This window comes from Haliotis cracherodii, unplaced genomic scaffold (assembly GCF_022045235.1).
Source record: "Haliotis cracherodii isolate W230 unplaced genomic scaffold, xgHalCrac1.p SCAF_21, whole genome shotgun sequence".
NCBI classification, from domain to species: domain Eukaryota; kingdom Metazoa; phylum Mollusca; class Gastropoda; order Lepetellida; family Haliotidae; genus Haliotis; species Haliotis cracherodii.
Window position 1 is genome coordinate 2,079,429 of NW_027266277.1, and position 22,470 is coordinate 2,101,898.

The 22,470-nt window shown below is 41.0% G+C and overlaps 1 protein-coding gene and 1 long non-coding RNA gene across 2 annotated transcripts; one reads left to right on the top strand and one right to left on the bottom strand.

Annotated features, from left to right (window-relative positions):
• Positions 1 to 612: 612 nt before the first annotated feature.
• Positions 613 to 1,251, top strand: LOC139471029 (prion-like-(Q/N-rich) domain-bearing protein 25). The gene has a single exon (XM_071253331.1). The coding sequence runs from the start codon at positions 613 to 615 to the stop codon at positions 1,249 to 1,251; it is 639 nt and encodes a 212-aa protein (XP_071109432.1).
• A 5,740-nt stretch (positions 1,252 to 6,991) lies between these two features.
• LOC139470972 (uncharacterized) lies at positions 6,992 to 16,594 on the bottom strand. Its single transcript, XR_011653809.1, has 4 exons — positions 16,504 to 16,594; positions 11,828 to 11,964; positions 9,030 to 9,147; positions 6,992 to 7,155 (listed from the first exon to the last, which is right to left on the bottom strand). It is a non-coding gene; the product is annotated as an uncharacterized lncRNA (long non-coding RNA).
• Between the last annotated feature and the right edge of the window lie 5,876 nt (positions 16,595 to 22,470).

Below are 22,470 nucleotides of genomic sequence, written 5' to 3' on the forward strand. Positions count from 1 at the left end.
GTGTCACCATGTATGTCAGTGACACTGTATTTGTACAATCACCATGACTACATCAGTTGAACAGTGGTGTCACCATGTATGTCAGTGACACTGTATTTGTACAATCACCATGACTACATCAGTTGAACAGTGGTGTCACCATTTATGTCAGTGACACTGTATTTGTACAATCACCATGACTACATCAGTTGAACAGTGGTGTCACCATTTATGTCAGTGACACTGTATATGTACAATCACCATGACTACATCAGTTGAACAGTGGTGTCACCATGTCTGTCAGTGACAATGTATTTGTACAATCACCATGACTACATCAGTTGAACAGTGCTGTCACCATGTCTGTCAGTGACAATGTATTTGTACAATCACTATGACTACATCAGTTGAACAGTGGTGTCACCATGTCTATCAGTGACAATGTATTTGTACAATCACCATGACTACATCAGTTGAACAGTGGTGTCACCATGTATGTCAGTGACACTGTATTTGATTATTCAACTATGACTGACATTAATTTGTCTCCATCCAACAGAACATTTTAACAATGTTTAATGACCATTTACCATATAAAAGCACTTATCCCCTCCAAGTTCAGCTAAGTACCAAATGTTCACATCTTGTGAGAAACAAGTCACTTGTCCCAGCAATGTCCCAGCAGTGTCCCAGCGATGTCCCAGCAATGTCCCAGCAGTGTCCCAGAAATGTCCTAGCGATGTCCCAGCAGTGTCCCAGCGGGTGTCCCAGCAGTGTCCCAGAAATGTCCCAGCAATGTCCCAGCAGTGTTCCAGCAATGTCCCAGCAGTGTCCCAGCAATGTCCCAGCAATGTCCCAGCAGTGTTCCAGCAATGTCCCAGCAGTGTCCCAGAAATGTCCCAGCAGTGTCCCAGCAGTGTTCCAGCAATGTCCCAGCAGTGTTCCAGCAATGTCCCAGTAGTGTTCCAGCAATGTCCCAGCAGAGTCCCAGAAATGCCCCAGCAATGTTCCAGCAATGTCCCAGTAGTGTTCCAGCAATGTCCCAGCAGTGTTCCAGCAGTGTCCCAGAAATGTCCCAGAAATGTCCCAGCAATGTCCCAGCAGTGTTCAAGCAATGTCCCAGCAGTGTTCCAGCAATGTCCCAGCAGTGTTCCAGCAATGTCCAAGCAATGTCCCAGAAATGTGACAGCGATGTTCCAGCAATGTCCCAGAAATGTGACAGCGATGTCCCAGCAGTGTCCCAGCAATGTCCTAGCAATATTCCAGCAATGAACTAATCATCTTTAAGACCAACTTGATGAGAGAATTTATATCTAATCTGTCTGTCCATATACAAGAGTAAGTTTTTGAGCTACCAAAACAATACCATGGAATTTGGAATTGGAACTTTGAATTTCTATATCAGGTACACACCACTATGAACAGAGTCAAAGTTGTTGCCATGGAAACGGGAAAAAATATAAATTGTAAACACCCCTAAGTAGCAAACGGCACTATTTGGCAACCTGGTCTCTGTGTGTGCACAGTTTCAAGACAGACTACCTATTAGTTTTAGAGATATGGTCCAGACGAACACACCAGTATGAACAAAGTCAAAGTTAAACTTGTTGCCATGGAAACTGGAATAATTTTTTAATTTCCTATTAATTGGCAAAACGCACCACTTCAGCCCTTGATTAATATACCAACCTCCTTTTCAGCTAAGTTTAACTTGTTTCAATGGGAAACAGGGAAAAATCAAATTTTGAAAAAGGCACCACTTCAGCCAATGTTTAACACATACGGTGAATAGGTTTGGATGAAAAGTCTTTCACAGTTTTCAAGTTGTGCTGTGGAAACGACACTGACCCCCACACATTTGAGACTAAGTATAAATTGTTTCCATAGAAATCAAGAAAAATAAAAATGTCAAATACCTGCAAACAGGAACAGACAGCACTTAACAGTCTGTATGACATATCTGGAACGTTTTGTTGAAAAATATTGGACAGTCTTTGAGTTGTGCTCCGGAAACAAATTCCATCATACCTTAAGAGACTAAGTCCAAACAGTTTCCATGGAAATCAAGAAAAATAAAAATGTCAAATATCTGCAAACAGGAACAGGCCGAACTTATCAGTCTGTATGACACGTTTTGTTGAAAAATATTGGACAGTTTTTGAGTTGTCCTCCGGAAACAAATTCCATCATGCCTTAAGAGACAAAGTCCAAACAGTTTCCATGGAAATCGAGAAAAAAAAAATGGCAGAAATCTGTAAACATTAAAAGGCACCACTTCAGGATCTGTTTGATATATCTGCCAAGTTTTGTACTAAAATATTGAATGGTTTTTGAGTTGTGCTCCGGAAAAGAAATGATAACAGACGGACGGACAGACAGACGAGGCGTCGACTATATTACCCCCCCCCCCCCCATTATATGCCGGGGAATAACAAGGCAACCTAACACGAGGAATCAAACCAAGGACTTTGTTGTGACCACGGAATGCCACTTTCCCCATGACATGTGTTAGACCATCGATTCCAACAGAATTACCCAAACAGATTACACAAGTAAATAATTTAAAATTCGAAAACTTTGTAACAAAGAGAGTGCCCTGGAGCCATTGGTTACCATGCAGGTAGATTAAGAGAAAGATGAAAGTTAAATGCAGTCTGCGACTTTAGCCGCTGGCCCCAAGCGCGAGTCTAGCAAAGTGCTGTTCAGTCTAGAAGGTTCAGCTAATAAAAGTCCACACGATAACACTAAAATGTTAAAAACATAATACTTGAGCCAAGTTAGTGCTACTAGACTCAAGTGTTTGATCTAATAAAAATCCATACAATTACACTAAAATGTACAATAATAATAACAAGCATGAAATTATCATATTCCCCGTCAATATGACATATGCAATGCATTAGCTCCTGTGAACTATGTTCACTGGACCTTTGTGTAAATGGCCTAATTGCAGCACTAAAAAAGTTATTACTGGTAGTGTTGTTTTGCCTTCTGCAGTTTATGATAGAATATGTAACTGTATTTGTAATGAGTTGTGTTATTACTTAAACAAATTTCTAAAATTCATAAATAGCAAAAGGCAACAATTCAGCATGTGTCTGATAGATGTGGAAAATTTCATCCGGAATGGAACCCTACCTAATTGTTTTCTAAGTCCAACTTGTTGCCATGGAAAGGTAACAAATATAAAGTTTGGAAAGCGCTAAATATCCAAAGGCACCAGTTCAGTATGTGCCTGGTAGACATGCAAAGTTTGGTAAGAAAGTATTGAATGGGTCCTGATTTATGCTCTGGAAACTAACTCTAACCTGTCAAACATAAGTCCAACTTGTTTCCATGGAAAAATAAAAAACAAAAATTAATAAAATTCATATATAGCAAAAGGCACCAGTTCAGCATGAGTCTGATAGACATGCAAAGTTTCAGAGAGAAATATTTAACGATTTTGGGACGCACACACGCACTTTGTTGGGGCGGGGCATAATAAAATAATAATTATAATAATAATAGGCTATTTATACAGCACATATTTCCAGACCACTCAGGGGCATGCTCAAAGCACCATTATTACCCCAGTCACTGGATCACTCAGAATCATTCTCAGCTCCCTGGGGAGTATACAACCCAAACCGCCTGTTACAAATATGATACTAACTAACAAACATGATACTAGTGTCAGGCACAGACTGAATACAGTAACATTTTCAGCAACCAAATATAGTTCAGGTGAAAGGACAACATTCAAAGGAAATCATTGTCATGGCAACAAGTATCCATGGAAACTGTTGCAACATTTCATACACAAAGATTAAAGTAGTGTTTCCATATTGTATGTATGTATGTATGTATGTATGTATGTATGTATGTATGTACAGACACACGAAGGCACACACGTAAACCACTCTTACAACACTGTCATTAAACATCAAACACCCTGTAATCGAAACCTACCCATGACCTGATGTATCTGGTCAGTACACAGTCTATTTGACCACTTGACCCATATGAAGAGTGTTTAACCAGAAAAAGCAAAGAACACACCCTTAAGACACTCTGTTGCCTAAATCTGCCTATGCTATGATGTATGGAGTTAGTAAAAAGTCTACTTTGACCATTTGACCATTTCGAGAAAAATATGTTTAACCTGAAGCTATGTAAACACTCCAGAAGATACCCTGAAATATACATCTACCCATGCTATGATGTAACTGGTCACTTTGCAGTCTATGTGACCACTAGACCCATCTCCAGAGAATGACTTTAACCAGAAAAAATACAAACCACTCTTAAGACACCCTATAATCTAAATCCACCCATGCTGTGATGTATCTGGTCACTTAACACTCGATTTGACCACTAGGCTCTTCTCAAGATATTGATTTTAAACAGAAAAAATACAAACCACCCTTAAGACACCCTGTAATCTAAATCCACCCATGCTGTGATGTATCTGGTCACTTAACACTCGATTTGACCACTAGGCTCTTCTCAAGATATTGATTTTAAACAGAAAAAATACAAACCACCCTTAAGACACTCCACAATCTCAATCTACACATGATAATTTTGACATATCTGGTAACGGCGGATCCAGCATTATTAAAAGGGAGGGAACCCCCCTCTGGATCTGCCAATGTCTGGTCTAAGACCACAGTCTGTTTGAACATTTGACCATTTCCAGAGACTAACTTTAAGCAGACAAAAGCACAAAACAGCCATAAGACATCCTTTAATGGTAATGTAGCCATGCTATGGTGTATCTGGTCACTACACCCAGTCAATTCGACCTCTAGACCCATCTCAGGGGAATGACTTTCGGTTCATATTAAGTGTCCATGGTTACACACAACCAAATGTTTTACAATAGACTTCTATAGTAGCTTTATATCTTTCTAAAAAATAACCAGGCATTCAACAACCATTACATGCACATGTATGCACAGTCTGGCCTAAAAGCTGCAATAAAAACACAAATTGTGTCAGGTTTGCCAGCTCCTTTTCCAAGTACAGGAAGCTGAGCACAAGAACCTCAGTTCCGCACCAAATATCACCTATTTAATCCTTAATACTTAATATCTGTGCTCACATTCAGCGCAAGTCATCTTGTTAAAATAGTCAGCACCAAATTTTGAAAAACATGCACTTTTAATAACTGGATTGATGTACATAAAAATCTTACACAATATCATCCAATCACAGATGTTAGAAAACTTTTTACTGTCTGATAGTTCCACCGATCTGATGCGTCAAAAGAGCTGTGAGAGTTAAATTATTAAGATTAACTTATTACAAAATCTAATTCTGTATTCATAAAGAACTTTCTATGAACATACACAGGCCTTCATTGTTAATTCTTGTTTCACAGGAGGGGCTCCAAGGTCAATTCCATGTTTGCCAGACGCTGCTTGAAACATATCAGCCCAAAAGTACATTTACAACTCCATATGATAGCTAATGCTGGGAAATTCAAAACAAATTAGGCGTTCATATTTTAAGTTTATTAATGGTGGGTTGGTTGCAGACCTGAGCTGATAGCAACTGAGGATAGCAGAGTCTGATACATAACATGGAATTTGGTTCTGACACCTGTGACATTAAGTCATAAAAGAGGCTGGATTCAGTGAGCTTGCTGGAAATGATACCCCTGCATTGTTTACATAGTCCAATATATAAATGACAGGTCCATATTTGGTATTTTAAGTACGGGAGGGCAAGAATCAATGTTGATGCTTTCATTCCTAAGAAAAATTCCTAGTGTCAGCATCTTGGACCTACTCTGGAAACATTGGGAGACATCGAAAGAATTTGAAAACATCTTTTAAAGCGGCACATAAAGTTTGGAATTTGGGCAAAATATTCCCCAATAAATAGCAAAGGATCTTTAAAGTGCCAAAAACTGTCAAGTAGACAAGTGAGCTCCACAAGAAAGTATGCAGTGCAGGCCTAGGGTGGCTGGTGTCCAGCAAGTACAAACACTTACAAGTGAGCTCCACAAGAAAGTATGCAGTGCAGGCCTAGGGTGGCTGGTGTCCAGCAAGTACAAACACTGACAAGTGAGCTCCACAAGAAAGTGTGCAGTGCAGGCCTAGGGTGGCTGGTGTCCAGCAAGTACAAACACTTACAAGTGAGCTGTACCGTCTGTTAAGGCCAAGGAAGGAAAACACCCTCAAGGAGGATAAGAGTTCCCTGAAACCAAAAACTGAAAGGTAATAACACTTTGATCTATTTATTGCCTTGACCAAGACTCTGAAATACTTGCAGGGAATAAAAGTGCTCAATGTTAAATGATTTTGGTGACTAAACTTCCCAAATTCAAGTATTTGTCTTTTAATGAGGCCATTTCATAAACTTTCAATTTTTGTTTTCAGTTGTTAGGTACAGCAAGGGATCAAATTCACATACATATCAGTGTTTTTGCAATACCATATAAAAAACCCCAATGTTTTTACAGGCTAATTAAGGGCTTAAGAGGGATAGAAATAGAAAAAGCATTTGATCCACCAGGGGAGATAATTCAGAAATGTCAAACACTATCACATGCTTAAAAGGTTCATTTAGAAGTTTCTAAAGAAGTCAATGGATTTTTTTAATCTGCAGGGCTGCTCGTGATGTTTATCACTTGTTGCATGTTGGGGAGATGGACAAGGGGGCATTCCATGCCAACACTGCCAATGTGAAACGGTAACCTTGTCATGGACATAGATAAATAACAGTAGTGGGGCCTTAACTGGACAGAGAGAGTTAAATGTACTGACTGTATCTACCTGTTGAAGTACCTACACTGTATAAGGAGGTAGCAGTTGGTACCTTGTCATGGACATAGATAACTAACAGCAGTGGGGCCTTAACTGGACAGAGGAGTTAAATGTACTGACTGTATCTACCTGTTGAAGTACCTACACTGTACAAGGAGGTAGCAGGTGGTACCTTGTCATGGACATAGATAACTAACAGCAGTGGGGCCTTAACTGGACAGAGAGAGTTAAATGTACTGACTGTATCTACCTGTTGAAGTACCTACGCTGTACAAGGAGGTAGCGGGTGAGAAGGGGACGTCCATCTTCCACTACCAATACTGGACTACAGATAGGCCTCTCAAAATGTCCTATTGAAGTGAGAGTTTCCGTGTCCTGTGCATGAGCGCCGATATATCTCCACCATCAGGCATGCAGAAAGCTGCCAACAGAGTTTGTGATGACATAAAATCTCAGAACACAAAGGACATGATTTGGTTGGTTGGTTGGTTGGTTTGTTGTTTAACGCCACACGCAGCATTATTCCAGCTATATGATGGCCACAGTCTGTAAATAACCTAGTCTGGACCAGACCATCCAGTGATTAATATCATGAGCATTGATCCACACAATTAGGATTGATGACATGCATCAACCATGTGCCAGGAGGGTGGAAATATGGAAATAACTAAATACAGGGGAGCAAATTTAAATAAGGTAAGCTTTTCACCTGATGCAGTGTACAACAATCCGCTGTGTTCAGGTGTTGGGAAAACCCCTTTTCAGCCAGCCACTCAAGTAACCTATGGCCACTGAGATCAAGGCTAGTGGCCACCAAACTTTGACTTTAAACACAAAACCAAAACTTTGTTCAAAGCACAGTTTAGTCATTTCTTGTGTAAACAACCCAGACTGCACATCCAATGTGCACATGTCAGAATGAATTGGAAATTAAAACAGTTAACTGCAGTGTTTCAGGGAATTAAGGAAAGACCAAACTGAGGAAGAATTGTTGACAACAGTTGCTGACAGTGCAGCCACACTGAAATTTATGAAGCAGGTGAAATGGATGTTTGCCCACAAACTCTTCTTGATACATGGAATCAAACGGTCCAGCAACAGAAAGTTTACTAAAAATTCTAAACTTGTTGTGGATATTATGCTGGCTAGAACCAAACAAGATAAACAAAATTTGGCAAATGGATTTTCTTTCGACTGCATCCAGATGTGCAGGTGAGTTTTCAGCTGCTAACTCAGGTCATGCAGGTGACCTGCCAAGGTGGAAGAAATCTCTCTCCAAGACAGGTGATGCTAGTGCAAAATGTTACATGGGGATCACACAAAATGCAGCAAGCAGTCATTTGTTTGCAGGGGGGAGAAGCAAAATTTGATATTGCACAGTAAATATTTAGATTTAGACTTTTGTCTCGGCCCTAAAATGATCGAAAAGATCCAAATCAACCTCCACAGTCAACAGTGTGAAGCAACAAACAAGGCAATGAGGTCATTACCTCGTGATACAACCTCGTGATACAACCTTGAGATACAACCTCATGATACAACCTTGAGATACAACCTCGTGATACAACCTTGAGATACAACCTCGTGATACAACCTTGAGATACAACCTCGTGATACAACCTTGAGATACAACCTCGTGATACAACCTTAAGATACAACCTCATGATACAACCTTGAGATACAACCTCGTGATACAACCTTGAGATACAACCTCGTGATACAACCTTGAGATACAACCTCGTGATACAACCCCGGAATACAACCTCGGGATACAACCTTGAGATACAACCTCATGATACAACCTTGAGATACAACCTCATGATACAACCTCATGGTACAACCTCGGGATACAACCTCATGATACAACCTTGAGATACAACCTCATGATACAACCTCATGGTACAACCTCGGGATACAACCTCATGATACAACCTTGAGATACAACCTCATGATACAACCTTGAGATACAACCTCGTGATACAACCTCATGATACAACTTCGGGATACAACCTTGAGATACAGCCTCATGATACAACCTCGTGATACAACCTCATGATACAACCTTGAGATACAACCTCGGGATACAACCTCATGATACAACCTCGGGATACAGCCTCGGGATACAACCTCGTGATACAACCCTGTGATACAACGCGTGGTACAACCTCGTGACACAACCCTTTGATACAACCTCGCGATACAACCTTTTGATACAACCCTGTGATACAACCTCGTGACACAACCACGTGACACAACCCTTTGATACAACCCTGTGAAACAACCTCGTGACACAACCTTTGCTCGTAACTTCCATGGTAGAGCTCACAGTGCTGTTCATTGTGTCAACTGCAAGAGTCCAAGAGTCCGGCAAAGTCAATATGGAAACTTCAACTAGGGCTTGGGTGTGCTGTCACTGCAAAAGTTAAAATAGATGATGAGATTAGCAAAAGCAATAACAAAGTACTTAAAGCTCAGACATACAAGAAATCCCAGTAGGTAACGACTGCCATGCAAAGAAAAAGCTGGAATTTACTCCATCATTGTAAAAAGTTTTATTATTCACAAGACTCAGGCAACGAAAAGCTCTGGCCACAAAAGGCTCAGGCCATGAAAGGCTCAGGCACAACTGATTCTGATTTAGTGTTATAGAACCTTTAACCAGAAACAGCACAAACGACCTTAACTCTCTCAACACAAGCCAACCAGAGTTATTTCCCTTGGTACATCAAGTTCCCACAGGCATTGAACCCTGCACATCAAGAGACTTGTTAAAGAAAAGTATTCCTGTTTCTGATATATTTATGTTTGTGGCAATACCAACAAGCTACCTATCACTGCAAAGCCAAGATTGTGTAGTATTTGAAAAGTAATGAATAAATGTTTCACTATTTTACCATTCTTTAATTAAAGGTATTCGCAGGTGTACAATCAGTAAAAAACAGACAACATAACGGAATAGGGAGCTATAAATAGATTACCGTATTTTCTTGAGTATAGTACGCACCCATGTATAATGCGCACCCCCCTCTAGCGGGTTCAATATTTGGGAAAAAAAAGAAATTTGAATATTATGCGCAGAAATTTTTTTTACACCGTACCCTTTCAGCGAAGTCCGGCAAACAAACGGGTGCTGAGAAACTTCGTCAGTACAAATTCGAAATTTGAGATTAAAAATCACCAGACATGTTTATTTACCGTTTAAATAGTATTGATTGTTCTGCTAGGCATTGTTTTATATCTAGGGATTAAGATTACCTTGTGTATTTTCTCGTAAACTAAGCCGGAAACAGCAATCAGCTGTACACACGTTTTCTTGTAATCGACCGGTGATTCGGTCAAGACACACCCAATGATATAACTTTATAGGATTTTTAATGCAAGGATCGGCAACAATTGTATCTGAAACTATTTTATTTATCAGGAATAATATATTCCATTATTTTCTTAATTATATGCAGCCTTTACTAAACATATTTAAAATGATAATAAGCAAAACAGCTGATCGCTATTCCCGGGTATTTTTTTTACATGGAACATGTCTGACCAGTCACCGTCAAGGCTCACGAGCACGGGATCACGTGAGCGCGAGAATTTCATGTTGACATAGAATCGTCAAACAAAAACAAATATGACTTTTAATGAGTCAAAGTATGTCATTTATGATATACGTATCCATTCTCTGTCAACTAAAGTTCGTTTCAAGGCGTCAATAGTGGTATTCTGACCGTGGTTGCTGTTAATAACGGTGAGTTGTGCGATCTTCCGATCGCTTCACACACGATTTCGCCGAAATTAATAAAAAACAATATTATAAGAAATTTTGAATAAAATTAATGAAGTTAGTTACAAACATAAGTCCAGAAATACAAAGAACACTTTTTATAGACAGACAGTGTAATTACATAATTATTTTGCGTACTTCAGTATGGATTTGTTGACATGGTTTTTCCGGTGTTTCGTGCTCACGGTAATGTCTTTCCATGGGGGAAAAAACCATCCAAACTCATAATTCGTGTATAATGCGCACCCCCTTCTACACAGCTGTGTTTTTTCGAAAAAAAGTGCGCACTATACTCAAGAAAATACGGTAACCATAACAGAAATTGTGACAACAGGGAATAAATAGTGTCTTCTGATGTTCAGGCAGCAGGAGGAAAGTCATCTTCCTGAGGCAAGGGAGTTAACTGATTATAAAAGTCCAGTTTCCACCCTTGCAGAACTAGGCTGGAATTCTGGAGTTACATTGGCTGGACTAAGGAGTCTTTGCATAGTCCAATCCAAATCGTGTAACAAACTAGACACCCGGGTGTAAACAACATGGATTCCATCGTGAAGCTTTCGTTTGAATGCAGGATTTCTAAAGCATGTGTTCCGTCAACTGGGAGTCGACAGATATTTTCCAAATCTTTTCATGTTTTAAATCATGGTGCTCAAATGATCTGATGCGCTTCATGAGGTTTGACCCATTTTATTACAAAATAGATCTTGATTATTGATCAGATCATCTTGACTTTGCGCTGCCATATTGTTTGAAACAAATACAAGTGATATGAGAGGGAGATTGATGGACATAGAAGGGCCATAACACTTAATAGCTACTGGTGGTGCTATGATCGAGCCAGGAAATTCGGCAAGGGTGGAAAATGGACTGATATAGTCAGTTTATTCCCTTGCCTCGGGAAGATGATGAAAGGAAGGCATTGCACAGGTGAGAACTGATATAGAGGTGTGGAAATGCTTCACCTGAAAGAATGAATTGTGTTGTATTTTTCAATGGAACAACAGAACAGGGGTGTCATGGGTGCTGCTGCTGTTGCCTACTAGAGGTATACTTGTTAGGCCAGGTAAACTCGTTAGCCAAGGTAAGTAAATATGAGAAATAACACAAAAGGTTAAATTAAAATATTATTGTATATCATACAAAGACAATAGCATTTAAGTATTTTTCCATCACTAGATGGCATAGGTTAATGTATGAGCTTGATTGGCAGGTGCGATGAAAGTGGATTATCTCCCTTGGATGTGTCAGTAAGGCCTCAGACCACAATTAATTTCCTTCTTTGCTATCTACACTGACATGACAGCCCACCAACCTGCCACTTGTCATTTGTCGAAACACACAGAGGGCCTTCTACTTGGGGTCAAGTCATGGGATGCTGCTCCAGGTATGCTCTGTTGTGTGTCATGGCGGTGTAACAAACAGCTGGTGGCAGCGGTCCATGTTCCTCGGCTGCAACAAAATCACTCATTTCAATATGGATGACAATGATAAACACTTGATGAATGAAATTCTCAAGATGAAGCTGAGTGTCGAAGTTGTCGAACAAATGAAACTGCACACAGACACACAGACACACGGCCACACAGACACACAGAAATGTGAAGTCGTGAACCAATCAATGAGTATTTATTTGCCAAAGAATGTGAACTTTTCCAGAAATATGATTGGAAGGGCTTCGTCGACTATTCATAGGCTCAAGAATGGCCCCGGGACATCAGTAATCGACCAGTGCCAAAATTCTGGAGTCAACTATCAAGTCGAGCAGTGCAGTCACTTGAACAAATGGACAAGGAAGCTGCCTATCACAAGGAATACCAGAATAGTCCCAGTGTTGTGAACAGAAAACTTGTGCAGCATGGGAGCAATGCTACAATCAGCTGTCACTGTGATGAAAATCAGTTAATGAATAAAATCTTAATCCTTTACTTTGCTTGTTGTTGTCTCCTTTCACAGCTTCAAAGCCAAAAGGCAATCTGGATATGGCGCATGGCCTTTGCATGTACCCCTGTTTACACAGGCTACTCTGTCTGCATTAACACTATGTGGCTCTGCAGACAGATGTTAGACATAGGTGTATTTAGAATTATGATGCATGGCCTTTGCATGTACCCCTGTTTGCACTGGCTACTCTGTCTGCATTAACACTATGTGGCTCTGCAGACAGATGTTAGACATAGGTGTATTTAGAATTATGATGCATGGCCTTTGCATGTACCCCTGTTTGCACTGGCTACTCTGTCTGCATTAACACTATGTGGCTCTGCAGACAGATGTTTGACATAGGTGTATTTAGAATTATGGTGCATGGCCTTTGCATGTACCCCTGTTTACACAGGCTACTCTGTCTGCATTAACACTATGTGGCTCTGCAGACAGATGTTTGAAATAGGTGTATTTAGAATTATGGCCCAAATGGCTGATAACCAAATCATCTATGTCAAAATCTTCTCTATGCACTATATGGCTGAGTCTGTGAGCATTTACGGCGCACCGCTTGTTGGATGTGGGGCAATGGTACCTCAAAACCCATAGCCACTGACTGGGCTTACATGCCCTGGACCAGATTTGACACTGGCCGTATTGACACCTGCCCTTTTGGTCACTTTTGGCTGAATGACAAGCAAATACATCTCTGTATTTCTTGAAAAAGGTTTCAATGTTGGCCATATTAATATCATGCAAGCTCAAACGAGGCACAACAGGTGTAGTGATACATGATTCTACTATATTGGAACTCATATGACTTATCATGATGCTTGCACTCACTCATTTCAACAACATGCATAAAACCACACGTTCAAAAAAGTAAATGTACACAGATTTCAACACTTACTGTTAGTATATATGCCAAGTTTCAAGTCCATTTCTTACAAAATAATAGAGATATAGCGAAACAAACACGAGCACTAGCCTCACCAAATCAGGCCTCAGACCACAATTAATTTCCTTCTTTGCTATCTACAGTGACATGATAGCCCTCCATAATTAATATCAGTGGTAGGCCGTTCTCCTGTTGCATGCTGACAAACCTGCCACTTGTCACTGAAAACGCAAAGTTTCGGTCGACATTCACCAGCTACCTTTCACAGTAACCACTGTCAACAGTGCTCACTGGAAGTTTCAAGCCAAAACACACAGAGCGGCCTTCAACTTGGAGTCAAGTCATGGGAAGCTGGAGTCAATACCTTCACAGATTGTGGCTAACAAGAAATTAGCAACAAGCTACAATGTCTAATCTTTCATTTGAGCTATCACAAGTCACTCTAAATAAATGGGCACAGGCAGAACAACCCATTTGAACAGGGCACTATATTCTCCTATTTTCCTTCCGGTTCATGGTAAAACTTAGGAGGGATAACTGTGGTCGGAGGCCATATTCTTCACCTGAAAATATAACAAAGGATTTTTACAGTTTGTCTTGTTGAATAGTTGAAACATGATTGCTTTTGAGTTATATGAATGTTATATTTGAACCTTGAATAATAAAATTTCATATTTTGCAGCAGCAACACCCCAAAAATATAATCTCGTTAACCTTGGTTAGCGAGACGAGTGAAAAAGAGAGAGAAAAAATAGAAAAGGCTGAAATATATCAGTTGACTATCCAATATCTTACACAGATAATGCGAATTTATATGTTTTCAAACACAGGATGGCACAGGTGACTGTGGGAAGTGGGTCGACAGGTGATGAATGTGTGGATTATCTCCCTTTGATTATTCTTCCCCTGACATGAACATTTATATAAAAAATAACTTTGATGACTTGTTTGGTTCTACGATTTTGTATTTGAGATCAGGTTGAGTAGAGCCATATGAATAAAAACATGCCACCCCTGATAGAAAGGGAGACTGTTTGGATTGTTTGTTAGTTTGTTTAATGCACACTCAGCAATATTCAAGCTATATCACAGTGATCGGTAAAAAGATTGAGTCTGACCCAGACAATCCAGTGACTGAAATCAAGACCATCGATCCACGCAATTGGAATACGATGACATGCATCAACCAACACACATCCATATATATATTGTTTGTTTGTTGTTTAACGCTGCATTCAGCAATATTCCAGCTATATGACGTCAGTCTGTAAATAATCAAGCCTGGACCAGACAATCCAGTGACTGACATCATGAGCACTGATCCACTCAATTGGGATCAATGACATGCATCAACCAAGTCAGCGAGCCTGACCACCTGATCCCGTTACCATGTCAAGTTGAGATCAAACAAGGTTTAGACTCCCTGTGGGATGTGATTCAGACCAAGACCATTCATCCTTGGTGGGAGCCCACCCAAGTTTCCCACTGGGATCCAAACCAAGTTTCCCACTGGGAATCCCACAGAAATTTCCTCTAGGGTTACACCAAGCATAGTGGCCTTCTTACGGCAAGCATGGGTTGACTGCATGGCTAAACCACCCCGGATCTACATGGGTCATATCTATATGTAAACAATGGTATATAATATAGCAAATTTTGATGGACAGAACATGTACGTATCACATTCAAAACTGAGCCAAATACTAACTAAATGTAATACTTGGATGCTACACTATTCTACACTACGGGACCAGACTGGAAGGAGGTTAATCACAGACATCAGCGCCAAGATGTGTGTGGTAGTTGAAGAAGCAACACTTCACACACAGACGGACATTGCACTTCCAGCAACTGATTGATGATTTGGCCCACTTAAATGGATTGTCAGCCAACCTTGTGTATCTTTTCAGAAACCACCCACCGGGGGTCATTGCCACCTGCAGGCCCAAGCTAGTGACCGCTACCATCCAAGCATTCCTGTTCCAACGATGTCATTCATCTTGATAGACCTGGCCGCTACCCTCCATGATGTTAATCACTGGATTGTCTGGTCCAGACTCAATTATTTACAGGCGTTAAACAACAAACAAACAAACAATGAGATATGCATTAAATATGGCAATTTGCCTCAATTTGACCTCAACACGTATATGCATGCGATGATTGATCATTAAAAGTTTTACAGGTGTTCGGGCAACTAGGCCAATGTTCACCTTGCCCATGTTGCCCATGATAAAGGTTTGCTAAGTACCTAGATATTTCATAAATTAGTAAACCTGCCACACACTTTAATATAAGCGAGAATGACATTCTGAACATCATGGCGAACAATATTCCTAGAACATAAAGGTCCAGCCAATAAGAAGTCAATATTGAGAACTGTTAGAGACTCCACCATTGCCTTACGCTGATTGACATACTATTGTCAATGCAATAAATATTGAGCTACATTATCAAGCTGATGACACAATGTACAATGTGGAGAAATGTCTTTATCAATAACATTTAGATAAGCTCCAAGACCACAATGTCCAAGACGAAGTCTGGTTAAGAGAACCTCCTCTCTCCGATTATTTCTAGATATGTGTAATTTAGTCATAAAAGGATCGAAGCCGAAGAGACGACGTCCTTTGAAGGATGATGCCCATCTCTGCTGCCATTTTGATTTAGCATGGGTCATACTGACGGTGCCTAACTCTGCAGGAGAAGGTAAAATTGTTTCATCCCGTTCTCAGTCATCAAATTCTAATGCAGCTTTTGCCAATTTATCAGCTTCCTCATTTCCAAGTCATCCAACATGAGCACATCTTCAGGCAAATCCATCATCATGGGATTTTGGTCACTCACAAATTCCTCGCGGTCATGCCCACAATCATAGTCCTTGTTACATATAGAAAAATCAGGAGGAAAATATTCCGTGAAGCCTTCGAAACCATCACCATCATCATCATCATCATCATCAGAGTTGCCTAACAGTTTGCGAAATTCCCGTTCGCCCTCAGGATTTAGTTCAAGCATATCAAAACCACCAACATCTTCAATAAAATCATTGTCTGACATCTCATCGCTAATCATGACTCGCAGCCATTGCAAACGCAAAGTTTACTTTCAGAAAAATCAGCAATCTAAAGAAACTTTCTAGATAAACATCCCGTAATACATCAAACCTTGTTTCTGGTAGTCAGATTGTAGCGCATTCATTCATCAGTGAGGACATGATCCATGTGCTGGGCTGAGTTCTTTATTGCACAGCTTGATCTCGTGGTTACAACGGTCCTGTCAACATTATCACATCCATTATGAAATACTCTATACCAACTGTAACAGACATACATGTATAGTTGGATGCATATTATTCTGAAAAATAACTTACCGTATTCGATGTAATTAGCGCTAACGACAATATTTGCTAATATATTGTCTAGTGAACAATCCCAATCAGCAACCCTTCCGATTGATCAGTGTTTACAAGACTTATTTATTCGTGTATAATACGCACTCGTGTGTTCTATCACCCTTAATTATGGGTAATTCAATTCTTGAAAAATATATCTGTCGTATGTAAACATTTCAGGCTGTTAGCATAAACCACGTAATTTACGATCTTTCAACTCAAAATAATATTCTAATAAGCGCCCCCTGAAGAGCGTCCTGGGCGCTTTTTACATCGAATACAGTAATAGCAAAATAGCATTACAACATACAAAACATTAACAAAAGGCAAATGGCAAAAGGCTGACACTGACTGACTGACTGACAGACAGACAGACAGACTGACTGACTGACTGACTGACTGACTGACTGACTGACTGACTGACTGACTGAGACTGACTGACACTGACTGACTGACTGACTGACACTGACTGACACTGACTGACTGAGACTGACTGACTGACTGACTGAGACTGAAAGACAGACAGACAGACACTGACTGACTGACTGACTGACTGACACTGACTGACTGACAGACAGACAGACAGACAGACACTGTTTGACTGACTGACTGACTGACACTGACTGACTGACTGACACTGACTGACTGACAGACTGACAGACAGACACTGACTGACTGACACTGACTGACAGACTGACACTGACTGACACTGACTGACTGACAGACAGACACTGACTGACTGACTGACTAACTGACACTGACTGACAGACTGACAGACTGACAGACAGACAGACACTGACTGACTGACTGATAAGCTCTGACACTCTAGTCGCTATTGCCATGGCAACCAAACTATGGAGTCTTCTTTGACGCCTGCAGAAGAGCCGCTTTATAAAAGGCTTGCTCATAGGGTGGCACCATATAAGCACGATCCTTATGAGGCTTATTATTGCTCAAATTTAATATGAACCTGCTCAGCCCCACGTTGGGTGCCAATGTAGCGGCCATAAAATTTCTGAGTCCCGTGATGGGATTCGAACCACGGACCTTCTGATCAGAGGTCGGACGCCTTGTCCACATGACCAAAGAGGTTAATCCTGTCAGAAAGCTGACAAGGTAAGGATATCATCTGGGGGATTACTCCTAGTCCTGCTACACATACTTGCCGTAAAAGGCAACTATGCTTGTCGTAAAAGGCGACTAACTTGATCAGGTGGTCGGGCTCGCTGACTTGGTTGATGCTTGTCATCGATGCCAACTGCGTGGATCGATGCTCGTGATATCAATCACTGGATTGTCTGGTTCAGACTAGATTATTTACAGACCGCCGACTTATAGCTGGGATATTACTGAGTGCGGTGTTAAACAACAAAACAACCAACCAAGCAACCATTTAAGCACACATGACCTCAGCCAGATTCCACTTAATATTCTCCAGTTGAAACTACTTCATGAGGCCATTTTGGACTTAATGGATGCTGATGGAGAGCCCATCATGTTGGAGGACTGATGTTAAAACTGATGAGTATCCCTCAATCGTATCATGTATGAAATTATTCTTCTGGCAGAGATGTAGCAAAAAAATCTGCTACCATGGGAATAGTTGCTGCCATATGTTCCCAACCACTTCCTCTAAGCCATTGTCCGAACTTGAGCCATCGGATGGCGGAGGAGGAAAGTCTCCCAAACCGTGCCACTTGGAGAAAACGGAAGCCTGCACTTTCGCCATGCTAGTTTCCAAGTGTGTATGTGTAGCCTGTGGAGGCTTCCGTGTCTGATTGAGGCTGACGAAGTAGATTGCCAGGTAGTGGGAGCTGGAGTGGTGCTGTCCTGAGAAGTTGAAACGTCCAGGAACCAAGTCTGGGAACCAAGAGCTATGGAAACCGATCCGTGTGCTCCACATGTCTCTGGACTCGGTCCACTAGAGGCCTAGGGGGAAAACCGTAAGCAAGCAACCCTCCCAACTCACTGACAGCGCATCCATGTGGAGAGTTATGGATGCAGATATGGTACTGGGGGCCATTTCACAAAGGGACAGTCGTAAGTCTATGTTAAAGTATAGGAGTTACGGTAGTCGTAGCGCTACGATCACTTTGTGAACGGGCCCCTGGACTGACATAGATGGGGAGCTGGTGGTTGAGACACATGGCAAACAAGTCAAGATGGGCAGTGTCCAAACTTGTCATTATCCACATGAAAACTTGGGGATGTGGAGACCACTGCGTCGACACAATCTTGTTCTTCAGGGGTAAACAGTCCACCAAAAGGTTTAATGTCTGGGGAATGGGGCAGGCTTCCAATATGAAGCTGGTTCTGGCTGTTCCCAACTCAGACATCTGAATTTGACAATCTGTGATCCAACAAATAAAAATAATGGTCAGGGTCAAGACAATAATTTCAAAAACCATCCCCAGGACAACAGACCAAAGGGAGCTTACTCTTCCACCAATGTTGCAAATTACCTCCCCCTTGTCTACAGATGAGATTGTGTTGTTTGTCACAGTCGCAGATATTCCAGCTACACAACTTTATGAGTTATTGGAGCAAACCCCTCAGCTCAAACCTGGCAAACCTGTGAAGACTTTGAGGCAGCATACTTCGTACTCACAGACATATCAACCAGTTGTCTGGAACAACGCCACTCATTAACCTGGTCAAAACTGGTGGATGTCAGGAGACATGCTGGTACTGGACGCTTGGGTGAATCTGTCATCTGAGTGGATTGTCACCTGAGTGGATTTGTCATCTGTGTGGATTGTCATCTGTGTGAATTGCCATCTGAGTGGATTGTCATTTGTGTGGATTTGTCATCTGTGTGAATCGTCATCTGAGTGGATTGTCATGTCCAGACAATGCTTTTAACCTGAAGCTACATCCAACACCCTGTTAGACACCCTGTAATCTAAATCTAACCATGTTATGATGTATCTGGTCAGTATGCATAGTCTATTAGACCCCTTGACCCATCTCAAGAGGAGGACTTCTAACCAGAAACAATACAAAACACCCTGAAGACACACTGTCATCTAAATCTACCCATGCTATGATGTATCTGGTCAGTATACATAGTCTATTGGTCCACTTGACCCATTAGTCCAATAGTCTGTAAATAATCACATCTGGACCACACAATCCAGTGATTGATATTACGAGTAACGACCCATGCTGTGTGGTACGACAGGCTACACTAAGCATTAGTCCAATAGTCTGTAAATAATCACATCTGGACCACACAATTCAGTGATTGATATTACGAGTAACGACCCATGCTGTGTGGTACAACAGGCTACACTAAGCATTAGTCCAATAGTCTGTAAATAATCAAATCTGGACCACACAATCCAGTGATTGATATTACGAGTAACGACCCATGCTGTGTGGTACAACAGGCTACACTAAGCATTAGTCCAATAGTCTGTAAATAATCACATCTGGACCACACAATCCAGTGATTGATATTACGAGTAACGACCCATGCTGTGTGGTACGACAGGCTACACTAAGCATTAGTCCAATAGTCTGTAAATAATCAAATCTGGACCACACAATCCAGTGATTGATATTGAGTAACAACCCACGCTGTGTGGTAGGACAGGCTATCAACCTGGCCACTGAGTTGATCTCCCCTTGTTGATGGGATCAGTTGTAACCCGAATCCCCCCAGGGCGTCAGGATATAATACCATATGTCCAGACTGCACAAACTTTCAACATGCTTGATGACTAGATTAAGACACAAACATAACACAATCTATATTTAGTGACTCACAAGACTCACAAATAATAAACAAATTTGTCTATAAAGAAAAATAAATATTTACTACATTTGATGGTGTGTGTTCTTGTAGACATATACTGAAGGTTATCTTGTTATAGCTATTTCAGGTTTGTATGTGTGTTGTCGTCACACTATTCCAATATTCCAACTATAATTACGAAAATATTTGAGTCTGGACCAGAAAATCCAGTGATACCATGAGCATTGATACTCTTAAAGGAGATTCACGGACATGCAATCACTGACCCTGACCAGACGGGCCACCGGTAGTTATAACACTGATATACATCAAAATGTAACTATTCATATAGTTTACACAAACAATATCAAAAGACAAACACATTTGTAATTTGGACAGTTTCAAGATTGTTTCAAATGAATGGTGTCACACAGCTTATCAATGGGGCATGATCAAGAGTTTATAGAACTGAAGACTGATATTGACACTGTCAGTCACTGTGGACCATGCCGGATATTTTAACATGCCGCGTGCTGGCATGGCCAGGGGGCAGAGTGTGTTAAGCTGAAGTGTTGTTTGATATATCACGGTGATCTGTAAATAATCGAGTCTGCACAAGACAATCCAGTGATAGACAACATGAGCATCGATTTACGCAAATGTGATACAATGACATGCATCAACCAAGTCAGCGAGCCTGACCACCCGATCCGTTAGTAGCCTCTTACGGCATGCATGGGTTGATAATGACATATTCTCTACCCGGATCTTCATGTGTCAAAACTGAAGTGACACTGGTGCATGACATTCACATGTCAAACAGACATGACATTCATCTGCCCATACCCAGGCCCATCATGGCCGCTAAGAATGCTGATATTATCTGGGGTAAATTTTACTAAGGCCAAAAAAATAAGTCTTTGTTCTCAGGCGCTGCCTGCATCATCATGAAGCCTGCCGCAAGTTTCATTTTTATTTCCATTTTCAAAATTAAAAATGAAGAATCCACATGCTTAAAAACAATGCGATCCAATATAGCACGCAGTTACTTCCCTTTACATGCACACTGCTTTCCTGCACATCTCGTGTTATGGTCATGGCTGCAACAGGAGTTTGTATGTTTCTATATGTAGGGAAGCTGATGGTACACTACTGTGTAAAATCCGGGGTGGAATAGGTCTTCAGGAACCCATGCTTGCCGTAGAAGGCGACTAACAGGATCTGGTGGTCAGGCTTGCTGACTTGGTTGATGCATGTCATCGATCCCGATTGCGTGGATCGATGCTCATGATGTCAATCACTGGATTGTCTCGTCCAGACTTGATTATTTACAGACCGCCATTATATAACTGGAATATTGCAGTTCGGCATTAAACAAACAAACAAACAAACAACTGTGTACTTGGTGACATACATAAAAAAACTCCCCAAAACACCACCCTCCCGCACTATATTTTCAAAGGTCAATGCCTGAGAACCAATTCTTTTATTTTTTAAGCCTAACATATTGTCACAAAACTGTTTTCTGGGCTAGACAAACTCTTGCTTCTTCTATATGACTCAGTCATCCTGTCAGGAACTACGGGACATGCTGTCCACTACAATAAAAGTATAGGGGCCCCTTCCAAGATTTAATTCTTCACTTGGGAACAGAACTGGAAACTGTAGACAGCTATATACATGTATTTATCGTGCTACTTCTTGCTTGTTGTATTTTATACAGACACACATCAGTGTTGTGAGGGTGACACGTGACACACTTTAGGGTGCGCATGATGCACAATTGAAGTCACATAAAAATATTTTAAACAGAATTAGTAGTTGTATGGTGGGATGGGATGGGGGGTGGGGGTGGGGGTGGGGGGTGGGGTGGGGGTGGTGAGGGGTGGGAGGGTATGGCTGGGTTGGGGAGGGATATGGTTATATGGTAGAAAGGGTATGGTTACATGGTGGGGAGGGGTGGGAGGGTATGGTTATATGGTAGAAAGAGTATGGTTACATGGT

Bases quoted from the DNA above. Each gene is read 5' to 3' on its own strand.
- LOC139471029 (XM_071253331.1), top strand. From the start codon at position 613: ATGTTCACATCTTGTGAGAAACAAGTCACTTGTCCCAGCAATGTCCCA.